The following is a 14,219-nucleotide window of genomic DNA, read 5'->3' on the forward strand; positions in this document are numbered from 1 at the left end:
TAGCGCTGGGCTGATTAGCGTGATGCAGTAACTGCTTTCGGTGATGCCTTAATTGAGGTCCTTCCTTGCATGGAATTTACATTATATATAGATAAATCGCTCAGTATGACATTTTTATGGGTACTTTAAACAAAGTCAAAAGGACAATAGAACCACATCTATGCAGGAATCTTTTTTTTTTTCTAAGACAAAAAAGGCATGGTGCCAAAATAAAGAGCTCAGTTAAGAGAATCCATTTTACTAAGTGCAGATGAGTATCTTACAGCAACAGCCGCTTTCCCAGTTGCTTGTGGCTTGTATCACCTTCTAGTCCTTCACTTCCTGCTGTCTCCATACTTGCAGACTTGTGGTTTGGGTTTGGTGTCACTCTCGTATTCAAATTTAAGCCATCTTGAAATGGAGCCAGGGAGGGGTCCCAAGAATTCATGGCTGAGTAGTTATGACAGTCAGTGTTTCACTCCTTCATTCTTTCATTCACTTTTAATCCAGATAATGGGGTATTTTCATTTTACAAAGCATCTGCAGGGCCATTTCTCAAGATCCTCACTGTGCCTATCCCTCATTCAGGCCACAGGATATCATCCATCAGCCTCCCCGACCCCGACCCCCAGGGCATATCCTTGCAAGGGAACTCCTTTTCTCAGACTCCCTCCTACCTCTAGGGCTCTCCTCTTTCCCTCTCCTCCGGTCAGATGGTTGTACTACAGCAGGAAAAGGTTGGGGATCAGGCATGGCACAGTCAGTCCTGGCTGATCTCCTCTACTTCTTAAGTACTGATTTCAATTGTAACTTGAGTGTTAGAAATGTAAGAATTCACTCTCTTTGTTCATGGGCCCAAATCAGACAAGAAATCTGGCTACAGCTCTTGAAAGAAGACTCCCTGGGGTAGACATCTCTGCCACTGCTCTGCTCCGTTTCTTTAGAACCTGTTCTAGCATGAGTCATACTGTTCATTGTGTATGGTAACAAATCTGCCTCTTCTCTGGACTCTGACTCCTTGAGGGCAGAGAATAAATCTTATCAGCCTGCATATCACAGCATTGTGACTGGCAATGAAAAGTATGAATGAATGAACAGAAAGTAAATCAAGATATCACTAGGTGTGAGGGAAGTGCGAATTAAAACCATGATGGGCAAAATTTAACCAAAAAAAAAATTGACCAAAAAATGATGGGAAGGGGTGAAGTAGATAGAACGCTCATACACTACTGATAGGAAGGCAAAATGGTACAGCCACTGTGGAAAATAGTTTGGCAATTTCTTATAAAGCTAAACATATACTTAGTATATGACTCAATTCACCCACTCCTAGGTATTTGCCCAAGAGAGAAAGGGACAACTTTGGGACACAAAAATACCTGTCTGAAATATTGATAAAAGCTTTACTTATAATCCCCTAAAAGTGGAAAAATTCCAACTGTCCTTCAGCTGATGAGTGGTAACAAACATATCTATCCACATGATGGAATACTACTCAGCAATGAAAAGAAACCCACTGTTGATATGTGTAACAGTCTGCATGAGTGTTTTATACTAAGTGTGGAAAGCCAGAATTTAAAACTGTGTACAGTACGAATCCATTTATATGATGTTGGGGAAAAGGCAAAACTGTGGGACAGAGAACATACCAGTGGTTGCCAGGGGTTAGGAATGGAGGAAGAGTTAACTCCAAAGGGGCAGAAGAAAGGGATGTTTTGGGGAGATGGAACAATCTGTATCCTGATTATGATGGTGGTTACGTGACTGTATGCATTTATCAACCTCAAAGAACAATGCAAGTTAAAAAGTAATAAATTTTATTGTATACAAGTTTTATTTGAAAAAGTAGATCAAAGTTGTTTTGCTGTTTAGTGTGAATTCAGGGGGAAAAAAGTCAAAAGAAAACCTGAGTAACTAATGTCTTAGTAGCCTGCAGTGATTCTGCAGATGTTCATGAACATGTAAACACATAAAGGAGTGTGCGTGTGTGTGTGTGTGTGTGTGTGTGTGTGTACACATTCATTTAACAAACATTTAAAGAGCACTTGCCATGGACCAGGACTTGCTATAGGCACTGGGGGGTGTACTGGTAAGTAACAAAAACAGTGTTCCTGCTCTCATGGTGGGGAGAGGGACAGATCGTAAATTTGAAAAAAATCAATGAACACACAGCTTTAGTTAGCGATGAGTGCTATGGTGACAATAAAACGGGCCTTGGTGATACGAGTGGGATTGGGTATTCAGCCCTCTATGAGGTGATTACCTTAAACTGAGACATGGAAGGTGTGAAGGAAGCATTCATGTGTGCAGATGCTCACACAGAGCAGGCCGGGCAGGGAAAACATCAAAAGCAAGACTCCGAGGGGACTTCATGGAGAAAAAGAGGTACTAAAAAAGCCCTCTCACTTCAGAACCCATAGAAATGTTGGCTCAAGTCTACCACCATCCTCTCAGTGCATGACTAGACTTCCTAGGAAATAAGGCAGAGCCCTTAAGATGAAATTAAGCTTCGTATATTCAGAGAATTGGCAGCAGGTCGGTGTGATGGACCAAGTGAGCGAGGGGACCTGCAGAAGACGAGCTCAGAAACCTAGGTGGGCATCAGTTTCTGTTGGCTCTAGAGGTGTGAAAACACACACACGCACACGCACACGCGCACACACACACACACACAGCAAGGGACCAGAAGGCAGACTTCATGGCTAATAAAGTAGAGAAGGACTTGAACAGCAATGAGCAGGCTGAACTTCAGCTGCTGTGGACAGAAGAATCTACACCTGAAGAAACTACATTCTAGGCTGAGAGCTGGACTCTGGACCAGCTTCTTCTCTTCTGAGTGTAGCTGGTCATGATCATTTCCTCTATAGGCTGAAAACTGCTAAATGGAATGACATTGCTGTTGGTGTCTCTCCCACTGATGTGATACTCAGGAGCAGTGAGAATGAAGGGTAATCTTTCTAAGACCTGCTGTCAGGAAGCCTGAAGTCCTTGGAGAGGCACCTGGAGAAGTCCAAGCAAAAGCAGGGAGCCTGAGCTTTCATAGAGAAGAGAGCTAAGATTCTCCAATGTAATGTATGTTGATCCAGTTAATGGCAGCACTCTAACTACAAAGAGAAGTGCGTTGCTTTCCTATCGCTGCTATGACAAATCACCACAAACTTACTGGTTTTAAGCAACACAAGTTTATTATCTTATGATTCTGGAGGTCAGAAGTCTGAATGGGTTGGCAGGGCTTCTGGAGGCTCCTTTTGGAAGCTCGAGGGCAGTTACATGTCCTTGCCTTTCCCAGCTTCTACAAACCATCGACATTCCTTGGCTTGTGGCCCCTTCCTCTATCCTCAAAACCGTGCTGTAACATCGTCAAAACTCTCTCCAGTCTGACGTCTGCTCCCCTCATCACATCTTCTCCTCTCACTCTGACTCCCCTGCCTCTCTCTTGCCCTTATAAAGACCTGTGTACTTAGGTTGGGCCCAGCCATATAATATGGGATAATAACTTTGTCTCAGGATCCTTATGTAAATCATACCTGCAAAATATGTTAGCCGTGTAAGGTAACATAATCACAGGTTCTGGGTGTTAGGAGAGGACATCTTTGGGGAGGGCGGTGGGGGCATTATCCTGTCTACCACAAGAAGGTTCCTGCTCCACCCACTAGTGTGACTTTCTCCTTGAGTAAATAACTTACCCTATTTTTTAAATAAAACTGCATCTTCTGGCTGCAATTATTTTAATTGCAGAGGCACCAGAAAGCTTTTCTCTTTCGTCTTCACTCTTTCCTCATGGACCGTGCTATAGCCTGGAATTTAAAACATTACCTTTGCTGAACTCAGCCATCCAAAGCTTTTTCGTTTTCATGCAGTATATAAAAGAATAGGATATAGAGCGTTTAAAAAAAAAAGTCCTTTCTATGAAGCTCTAAGATCAAGTACGAAGTGAACAAGGTGTGTTTTTTTCCTGTTCCATCAGAATTTCTTCTGTGTTTTAGATATTTGAGACGTTTGAACTTCTGCTACATAAAACATTGAGAGTAGACATCCCCTTGTAGATTTATGATGTAGTTAATTTAGTAATCCACATAATCCTTATGTATTAAATTCCCAGAAAATGTTTATTAATCTAAGACTGATGTAGCATGTCATTGGTGTTTACCCCATTCATCAACAAATTCTGTTTGAATGTAAGCATAGACATGAGGACATGTGTGGTGGAAGCTTCTGCCTCAAATCCTGGTGGGGAAGAGCCTGGTATATAACTTCAGCTGGGCAGCCTTGAGGAACTCATGTGACCTCCAGAATCTCACTTGACTCCTGAGTGAACAGAGAAGAATTACACCACTCTCCCGGGCATGAAACACAGACTATCTGATTTCTGCTCACAGCAGCCTTCTAAATACCAAGCATTGCAAAAAAAAAAAAAACAAAACAGAATTTTGCCTCACATAATTCATCTTTGCCTCTATAAATCTCTCTGTTTTCAATTAGATTTGATATGCTTCATTATTTCTCATTTAGAATCATGGTTGGCTCTTGCTTTCCACAATTTTAAATCCATTCAAATATTGGTTTCCTTTTAGTTCTTGAAGAGATGAGATTTCTGTTGGTATCCTATTAGGCTTGTTTTTATTATTTTATAGTCAAATACTATTTAGAAATTTAAAATTCTCTTGATCTAGTGTATGACACATGCGCATGGAAAGGTTGGCACATGCCAGTTCTTAATAATCGTGCTGGTCAGTGTGCCAGCAGGAAACCAATGACACCCTCAGAGAGGGGTCATGGAAAAGAGTTCGGAATAATAAAGCACCTTGGGGCTAGTAGCAGAAGGGCGTCCTGTACCCCCTTTTTTTTTTAATTGAAGTATAATTGATTTATAATGTCGTGTTAGTTTGTGGTGTACAGCATAGTGGTTCAGTTATACATGTATATTTTCCTTTCCATATTCTTTTTCATTATACGTTATTACCAGCTATTGAATCAGAGTGAACCAAAGTTAACACAGAATTTAAGGGTAATTTACAGATAGCATTTCTAAAATATTTTGAATATTAGATCAGTAGGTGGTTTGCAGTAGCTCAGACACTTTTCATGTCTGGAAACTATGAATATGGGAAAAAGGCTTAAGACCAGTGTCTGCACGTGACAAGCACTGTAAGCTTTGATCTCACGGGTAATTGTTTTTACCTATAGCTGAAAAGTTTGAATTAGTTCAGTAGCTGGAGTTCTGCTTTTCAGAGATCTTACAGTGGAACCAGGACCCACTGTTCTGAGGGAACGCTTGCTATTACATTGTATCTGTTTGGTCCTTAATACAGTTTAAATTTGGACAGATTTATTCTTGTTAAGGCATAAGTGTCAACATGTAAACTTGTTTTGATGAAAGAATTTTTCTATCCAAAAAAAAAGTTCCTTGCACTATTTATGCCTCAGAGGGTGAGAGCAGAGAGGGATTTCCAGAAACTGACAAGAACTGTGGTTTCGGGAGAAGGTGCCAGGGGATGAGCACACCCACTGTCACACCTCCGTGCAGCTGGGCACAGCAGGGAGGGAAGCAAGGGGAATAAATATCCCGAACCCGGCTCCCGCCCTCTGTTCTCCTGCCAGGACAGGACTCCTTTATTCAAACCCAACTGGAAGCCAGAGGGCAAGAGAGCCAGTTGGTATAGCCGAGCAGGGGCCATCTCCTGGCACATGGGGATGGACGAGAGTGGAGCATGGGCTGGAGGAGCAAACAGAAGACATCCAGCACAGGGGCCTGTTGGAAAAAGTACTGTCCCCAGTTCAATCACCTTGGCCTTTGGAGTTTGGTGGTACCAAAATACACATGCACCCCCATCCCTGGGCCCAGACCTCTTTAATTCCAAGCACCATTCTCCTCAGCACTGCTGTTGGCGGTCCACGTTGAGCTGGTCGCTGTGGCTAAAGCCCAGATCAGCTCATTCTCCGGTGGGTGGTAGGATGGGACTAATAAATGGAGGTGTGGACACCCACAGTGTGGGCGGAGGCCTGGCTCTGCCCGCGGGTGGTCTGGGGGGGCGCCCTCCCTCACTCCTCCCCTCTTCCTTTTCCAGGATGGAGCTTCAGCATGGGGTCGGCCTACCAGTTCCACAGCTGGCGTGTGTTCGTCATCGTCTGTGCCCTCCCCTGCGTCTTCTCAGTGGTGGCCCTGACCTTCATGCCTGAAAGCCCACGGTTCTTGCTGGAGGTAACAGTCATTATTACAAATACTCAAGGAAGCCTTGTACCTTGGAACAAGTTCCCTTTAATTGTAGTACATTTTCCTCTTTGGGAGGTACATTTTCCCTTCCTATTATGAAACTATGGAGGGTTTGGTGTCATGGAGACACTATTTCAACAACCAACATGTGAAAAAGCTGCCTCGTGGCCAGAAAGCACCAAAGTTCCTCCTCAATCAAGTCATTTCCCTCAAGGAAGAGAACACGGCTTATTGTTTTATAAATGAAAGTCACTATCCACGGGTGCTATTTCTAGTTAGAGGCACATGCCTTGACCTGCTGATGCCCTCAGGGATGTCCAGGTAGTCTGTATGTTCCAATGGGATGAACTTAAATGCATTTGCGCTCTGACACCCGCCTTGATCTGACAATACCACGTGGCTATGGGAAATCAGTGAGTATGTGCATTTCATGTCCTGGTACTTCGTGTCTACTCATATTTCTTAGGTTGGAAAACATGATGAAGCCTGGATGATTCTGAAGTTAATTCATGACACAAACATGAGAGCACGGGGTCAGCCTGAGAAGGTCTTCACGGTGAGTCTGACTTCTCAGTGATCGTCTAGGCCAGGGGCCCAGCAACTTCTTCTGAAAAGGCCTGACTGTAATTTCTTCTCTGGCTGCACCAGCCACACGCATCCTCGGTGCCTCCTGCTGCCGTTTTACCTAAGCCTCCTGCTCTGCTGTTGTGTGTGCTGCTCCCTCCGTATGGAATGTTCTCCCATCTTCTAGACGCAAAATTTATTCTCAATGTATAGCTAGTCTAAATGAATGAAAATTGGATGCATGGAATGTTTTGGAAAGAACATTGGATTTTTAAATCCTTTGACATGGTACAGTTAAACAAAAAAGTTCTTGTCTAAAATAAGTTTAATGGGGATATATGTAAGATCTTCAGTGTCTTCTAAATAATATCAATCATAGTTCATAAAATATGTGAAATGGTTCCTGTTGAAACAGTCCGCTGACATCTTATTTATTTCATTTTTTAATAAGAAATGAATTTTTCATCATGTAAAGATAGACTTCATTCCGGCCTCTATCCAAATTATCACGGATTCTTAATTAGCAAAATTTTTTATGCTGTGTAATGGAGAAATGAGGATGAGTAACACATGTCCTCCATTGAGGTTCTGGAAGCCTTTGAGCAGGCTCTTGTTTTCGGTAGATGCCCAGTGGAGGAGGAGTATTTTAAAATTAAAGGATCATAAGGCAAGGGAAGTCTTGAGACATCATTTAGATACTCAGTGTCTCTTACTCCTTCTCAGGCAGATGAGTATAAACCCTTTACCCAAGACTTCTGAGAAGGCATCTCTGTAGGGCCTCATTGCCCTGCTAACCTGCTTTTTCCTTCCAGAAGTTCTGAGTTACCAAGTTCACTCATGGCCAACCATGTTGATATGACTATACAAAGGTTAGGCGGGAATAAGGTGGGAACACTCTAAAAGGAAGGGTAATCTCAAGTCATTTATATGTGACTTTCGAAGTCATTACGTGATTCTGCCATGACATATGTCTTTTTCCTTGCTATATCTACAATACAGTGAATTTACATGCATTCCTGCAAGGTCTCCTTTTTAAGCTCTTCTTTTTGTGTGCCTACTTTAAATATTGTTTTTCAGGGCTTTATTTGCATCTAACCTCTCTTTTAAGCCTACACGTTCGCCCAGCTGATCTCAGCTACCTCCTGGATCTCTAGCTCCTACTGGGCAAATCTGCTGTGCATCGGACGTGCATGTTGGAAGGCTTTGTGGGCATACTCCTATGTACTGAATAAGCCCTTCAAATTCTGAATTTCAAAATCTGAATTTCTCATCTTGAGAGTTTCCAAACTTCTTTTTCCAAATTCAACAGCAAGTACTACCAGTACCATCCAAATCAGAATGCTGAAAACTATTCTTTCTTTTTTTCTTTATCTCCATCATATCTAAGAAATTACTGTGTCCTATTATCCTCCATCCTAAATATCTCTCATCATTGTCCCTTAATTTCTACCCTGTTGCCACTGATTTGGTCCAGCCCTCATTACTCACTGCTCTCTGCCTTTGGACTGTTCTTCAGGAATCCCAAACTCTTTGTAGATTCCAACACCCTCTTTTCTCTCACACCTCGGCACATTTGTACATGGTACTCTTCCCACTTGGAATGCCCTTCAAATAGTTTACACACATGGCAGCTGACGTACTTCTCCATAAGCTCCAGCTCAAATTCCACAGTCCACAAGGCCTTATTTCTCACTCTCAGTTCAGCTTGGGTGTTCCTGTATAATACGTCTCTCCCATCTGACAGGGATTCTATTGGAATACTTTCTATTTGCTTGGAGGTCATTGCTTGGAGGGTGTGATGTTCTATGTTTGTGTCTCTGGGGTCTAGTGCCAGGCCTGGCTCCCCGTGGGTGCCAATGAAAGACTGCACAAACCCTGATGAGTGGAGAAGAGAAAAGCTCCCAAAAGCAGTATGTTGAGTCAGAATGACTATTATCAAAAAGAACACAAAGAACAAATGCTGGCAAGTGTGTGGAGGAAAGGAAGCCCACGTACAGTGCTGGTGGAAATGTAAATTAGTGCATCCACCATGGAAAACAGTATGGAGGTGTCTCAAAAAACTAAAAATAGAACTGCCATATGATCCAGCAATTCCACTCCTGGGTATATAGCTGAAAAAACAAAAACACTAATTCAAAAAGATAGGTGCACTCCAATGTTCATAACATCATTTGTTATAATTTTCAAGGTGTAGAAGCAGTCTTAAGTATCCATCAACAGATGAATGGGTAAAGAATGTATGTGATATATAGAGATATATATACACATATACATACATACACAAGGGAATACTACTCAGACATAAAAAAACAATGAAATTTTGCCATTTACAGCAACATGGATGGACTGAGGGTATTATGCTAAGTGAAATAAGTCAGAGAAAGACAAAAATACTTACATGTGGAATCTAAAAAAAATACAACAAACTAATGAATAAAATAAAGAAGCGAACTCGTAGAGAACAAACTGGTGGTTACCAGTGGGGAGGGGCAATATACGGGTAGGAGAAAAAAACTGAGTTATTATGGGATTATATGAAATCATCTGTGTGAAACTTTTGAAAATTGTTAGGCACTATAGAATTTAAAGAATCTTTTATTCAATTGAAAAAATACCTTGTGGTTAAAAAAAAACCCAAAACTTTTGTAGTGTCACAAAATAATGCCTACATGGTTGATTTGGAACTGACTCTATTTGGAATCCCATATTTAACTCAGACATAATTTTCATTAAATGCAGACATCTCTGTTTACATAGTCAGGAAGAGGCTATTGCCCACCTGGTATAATTTGAAAATACCAAGGGTCCCCAAATTGCATCTGTCAGAAGCCACTCTTGGATTCTTACAATAGAAGTCCTGCTTCAGATGTTGGCAGACTCTCCAAAAGATCTGTTTGGAAGTTATCTCTGGTAGGGGTAACATGTGTACACATTTCTGTGTCCGCTCTCAGGTGTATCAAAAGCAGGTGGGTGTTGACTAACAGGTTCAGATGAGAAAGGTCCACAAAGGAACCATTCTCCATTTTTTTCCTGTCTATTTTCAGGCTTCATTCTCTGTGTTGAAAGCATTGCTTCTCCTGACTCTTGGTTCTTGTCCTTAGCAAAGGGAGACTAGTTCATGTATACAGCTTCTCAGGCTGAACCTCCATCATTTCTTCATCTATCACTGAAGAGTCAGTGTTGATGCTTGTAGTCAAAGCTCATTCACTGGACCTCGCCTCATGGTCACCTGTGGGTATTTGATGACCAGTCACTGTGGATTCGGTGTGGGAGGAAGAAGAAAAGGTCACAGGGATGCTCTAGGAATAAAAGTTTGATTGGAAAGCTTTAAGGCAAATTTGTAGATTCCAAATTTAGCAGCCAAATTCATCAAATAGACAGATTCCAAAGAAAAGTGTGTACAGTCACTTTACTTCAAGCAAAATAATTCTTCTTTTGTTTGTTTTTGTATTTTTTGTGGGGGTGGGAATTAGGTTTATTTTATGTATTTATTTTACTGGAGGTACCGGGATTGAACCCAGGAACTTATGCATGCTAAGTCAAGCAAAGTAATTCTTAATCCAAAATCAAATCTATCTAGATGTTTTATCTGCTAATGAATGCCTTCTTAGTAATAATTCAGAGAAGGGTATTTTGGCTTCATATTATTCCATTACTACTTGTTCCTCCCCCATTTCTCTATGGTATTCCCTCCCATTCATCCTTTATTCAGTTCTTTTAGGTGCCATTTGAGTCTGTATACTAACAGCAGTGGTCTCATATATGTTCAAATACCTGCTTCTGTATCAAATACCTGCTTCCTTTCTGCTGGAGTCAGCTTTTGCTCCTTTAAAAACAAATTATAAGCTTAAACTCTGCAACTTCAGAGAAGACGGCTCATCACTTTGCCCTCTGTTGCTCTTTACAGGTAAACAGAATCAAAACCCCAAGACAAATAGATGAGCTGATTGAAATTGAGAGTGACACAGGAACATGGTACAGGAGGTGTTTTGTTCGGATCCGCACAGAACTGTATGGAGTAAGTAACAAGCCCGAATTGACTTGGGGGCCAACTTGTTGCTTGAGGTTAGTCAGAATCAGGGATGACTGAACCAGTCCCATGAATGGGGTTCTTCCCACTTCTGCTCAGGACACCTAACTCCTGGAATGGGACCGGGTAATAGGATCCCCTTGCGATCAGTGGGGTAGCCAAGATTCTCCATCTTAGAAGGGAAGGTGTTAGACGAGGATTCTTGGCAGTGACAGGATGTGCTGAAATCTTAAGTTACTTTGTCCATTGGCCTCCGGGAAACTAACAAATGAAAATTCCAGTATTTGGTTTCCTACAGCCTTTAGCTTTTACATTTTAAATTTAAAATAATCCAGCCCAAAGAAAACTCAACATTTGTACTAATTTGTTGGAGGGGATTGAAGAGTGGGATTGACTGGGTTACTGCAGAAGAAAACTGACTCTCTACTATTTCACAGATTTGGTTGACTTTCATGAGATGTTTCACCTACCCAGTCCGGGACAACACCATAAAGCTCACCATTGTTTGGTTCACCCTGTCCTTTGGGTAAGTGGTGTTTAAGTCCTTGGTGAGTGACATCTTTCCATTTCCACACTGTAACTCCCAATCACACTGCTTTCTTTTCTTAGCCTGATGCTGTTAACCTCTAGGAAAGAATTTTTTTTTTCAGCTTAGATTTGCTGACAATTACAGTTTTCATAAGCCAGTCATTTTCTTTATTTTGTTGTAAAGCTAACCAGCAGTGTTTAGGAAGTCCGCTGAGACCGTGAATGATTTGTCCCCGTGACTCCTCCACCCTCCTCTCCTTTTACTTGACCCCAACCGCACTAGGCTCTTTGCTCTTCCTGGAACGTGCCAGAACTTCCTTGAACACGTCCCACCTCGGGCCTTTGCTCGGCCTCCAGCTGTGGCCTGGCTCATTTCGGTGCCTCCTTCCAGTCTTTCCTCAGATGTCACCTTCTCAGTTATACCTCCTTGAAGCACCTTTTTAAAAACTGCAGCCCCTCGGGGCTCCCTGTCCCCTTCTCAGCTTTATTATTTCCCCTCGCAACTTCCATCTTCTAATTGACAAAGAGCTTTTTTTATTCTATAAAGAATAAAGAAAGCTCGGTCTTCCCCCTTTGGAAGGTCTGTGAGAAGAGGGATTTTAAACTGGTTGGCTCACTGTTACATGACCCTGGCACATAATAAGCACCCAATAAACAGTTGTTGTCGAATGGGTAAAATCACCATATCTATGCTCTAGGAAAAGAGGCGGTTGGGAGAACATTTCAGAATTTTATTTGCTAATGGTTGACATATACACTTTAGAATTTCCATGCAACTCAATTTTTGCCTAAGTTACTGTTTTAAAAAGGCAGGTAGGTAGGCACCCTGTACTTTCAGGTCAGTAGGCTCTCAGTGCCTGGTAGAGCCCAGTATTGATGCTGTAAGTTCCATTTCTTAACATCCCTAAATTAAAACAGCAAGTCATCATGGATGACCAGCCTTTCCCAGTGCTGTGCGTTGTAAGAAAGGAAGAGACAAAGAAAGTGGGGGGTGTTCTCTTGTGACTTGGGGACATGACCAAGTTTTAGTTCCTTATTTCTAAATTGAGAGGGTTGATTTAGAAGATGTAAAGTAACTCCCACTCAGGTTCTAAAAAACCCATTCATCTCTGAAGGAAGAGAAGGCTGAAAAATAACAAGTATTAAATGCCTACTGTGTGCTACACATTGGCTGCATGCAAAGATAAGCAAGACAAAAGTGAAGAGTTACAGGGCAAAAGTTACGGTTTGTTTACTTTGTTTACTTATTACGGACCACATTTTAAGCTTTGTGATTTCCTTATCATGCCCCTGAAACCTCAAACAGTGCTTAGCCTTCGGTGGCTATTCAGTAAACATTTGCTGAATAAATGAAAAATTAGCTGAAACCCCTTCATGTTATCGATGATGGGTGTTCTAGGTTATCATGCTTCCCTCCTTGTTGCTGGTTTTAAAGATTTTTCTCCTCTAAATGTGACTAGAGAGCCCTGCTAATCCCAAGTCATTTCTTACTCAGTGGACACCACTCACACCCCTGCAGTAATTATTTCATGATCTGTGAAGAAAAAGGGTTGGAGTCTATGGAATCCTGGGGCAGAGATATTTCAGAATCCTGATGACAGCAGTGATGATACAAACTTAGTCTTATACTTAATCTTTTGAGCACTCACTGTGTGCTACGTACTTTGCATTCCATTTAATGTGAGAACTACCCAGGAAGGTGGGTACCACCATCATTCTGATATTAGAGACAGGAAGGTAACTGAGGCTTAGATAATTTACCCAAGATCACACCACTGGTAAGTGGTAAGGCCAGGATTCAAACCTAGCGTGTCTGTCTGCAAAAGCTATGCTCATAAGCACTTGTTCCCCTTTGGAACTCAGTGTAACTGGGGATAAACTAGAGCAATGGTTCTCAAACTTGAATGTGCATCAGGAGAATCTCTTGGAAAACTCCACCCTCCAATTTCTGATTCAGCAGGTCTGGATGGAGCCTGGGAATCTGCATTTCTAATACATTCTCAGATGCTGCTGCTGGTGGTCCAGGGACGCTGCTTTGGGAACCACCAGTTCAGAGCAGCATTGTCCAGTGAAAAGATTATGTCAGCCACATGCGTGTGTCATTTTAAATTTTCTGGCAGTCACATTTTAAAAAAAAGAAAAAGGCAACAAGTGAAATTAATTTTAATAATGTATTTTATTTCACTCATTTGTGTCCAGAATATTATCATTTTAACATTTAATCAATCTGAAATGATGAATGACTTAATTTTATATTTTTTTTGTAAATATTCAAATTTGATATTTTATACTTACATTTAACTGCTCGGTAACCACGTGTGGTTAGTAGTTGCCGTTCTGAAGAGACTGAGCTGTAACCTGTTAGAATAACACATTAGAGTTGAGAGGCAGAAAGAAGGAAATAACCTGGCTTTTCTGATGAATAACTTAAAGGGCCCTTTTCCCAGCCTTGAAACTCTTCGAGCATGGGGCTCTGCCCCTAGGCTAGGAGTACCACAGTAATGTAGGAACTGAGAAAGATTTCCAGTAATAAAGAGGTTGTTCTTTAAGGGCCCTCACAGTTTTTGGACCCCAAGAGTTTGTAGCACCAGACTAGGGGATGGGGTTCTTCAGTGCAGCCTGAGGTGATGAGAAAAACATCAGGGCAAGATGCCACGTGCTGGTACAGGATGGGCTTCTTATGAGTGTCTCTTCCCAAAAGAGGGCTTCAGGAATTACAGACCTGGGGTTCTCCAGGTAAACCCAGGCCACTCCTCTTGCTTGATTTTTGCAGACTTAATTGTGGTGGGGAGGCACAGTGCAGATAACTATTTGATGATTCATAATGCTAGAGGGGGCCAGTCCTAATCAGAAGTGCTTCTCCGGGAGCCACCACCTCTCTGAAAATGTCAGGGAGATGGTCAT

The 14,219-nt window shown here is 41.8% G+C and overlaps 1 protein-coding gene across 2 annotated transcripts in view; it reads left to right on the forward strand.

Annotated features, from left to right (window-relative positions):
- The window catches only part of SV2C (synaptic vesicle glycoprotein 2C), a 222,153-nt gene that overhangs the window by 151,581 nt on the left and 56,353 nt on the right, over positions 1 to 14,219 (forward strand). For both annotated transcript variants that reach the window (XM_032474507.1, XM_032474496.1), the window contains exons 5-8: positions 6,048 to 6,181; positions 6,660 to 6,749; positions 10,665 to 10,775; positions 11,225 to 11,313. In XM_032474507.1, the coding sequence (XP_032330398.1) occupies positions 6,048 to 6,181; positions 6,660 to 6,749; positions 10,665 to 10,775; positions 11,225 to 11,313 (424 nt within the window). The remainder of the gene's footprint in view (positions 1 to 6,047; positions 6,182 to 6,659; positions 6,750 to 10,664; positions 10,776 to 11,224; positions 11,314 to 14,219) is intronic.

This window comes from Camelus ferus, chromosome 3, assembly GCF_009834535.1.
Source record: "Camelus ferus isolate YT-003-E chromosome 3, BCGSAC_Cfer_1.0, whole genome shotgun sequence".
Lineage (NCBI taxonomy): Eukaryota > Metazoa > Chordata > Mammalia > Artiodactyla > Camelidae > Camelus > Camelus ferus.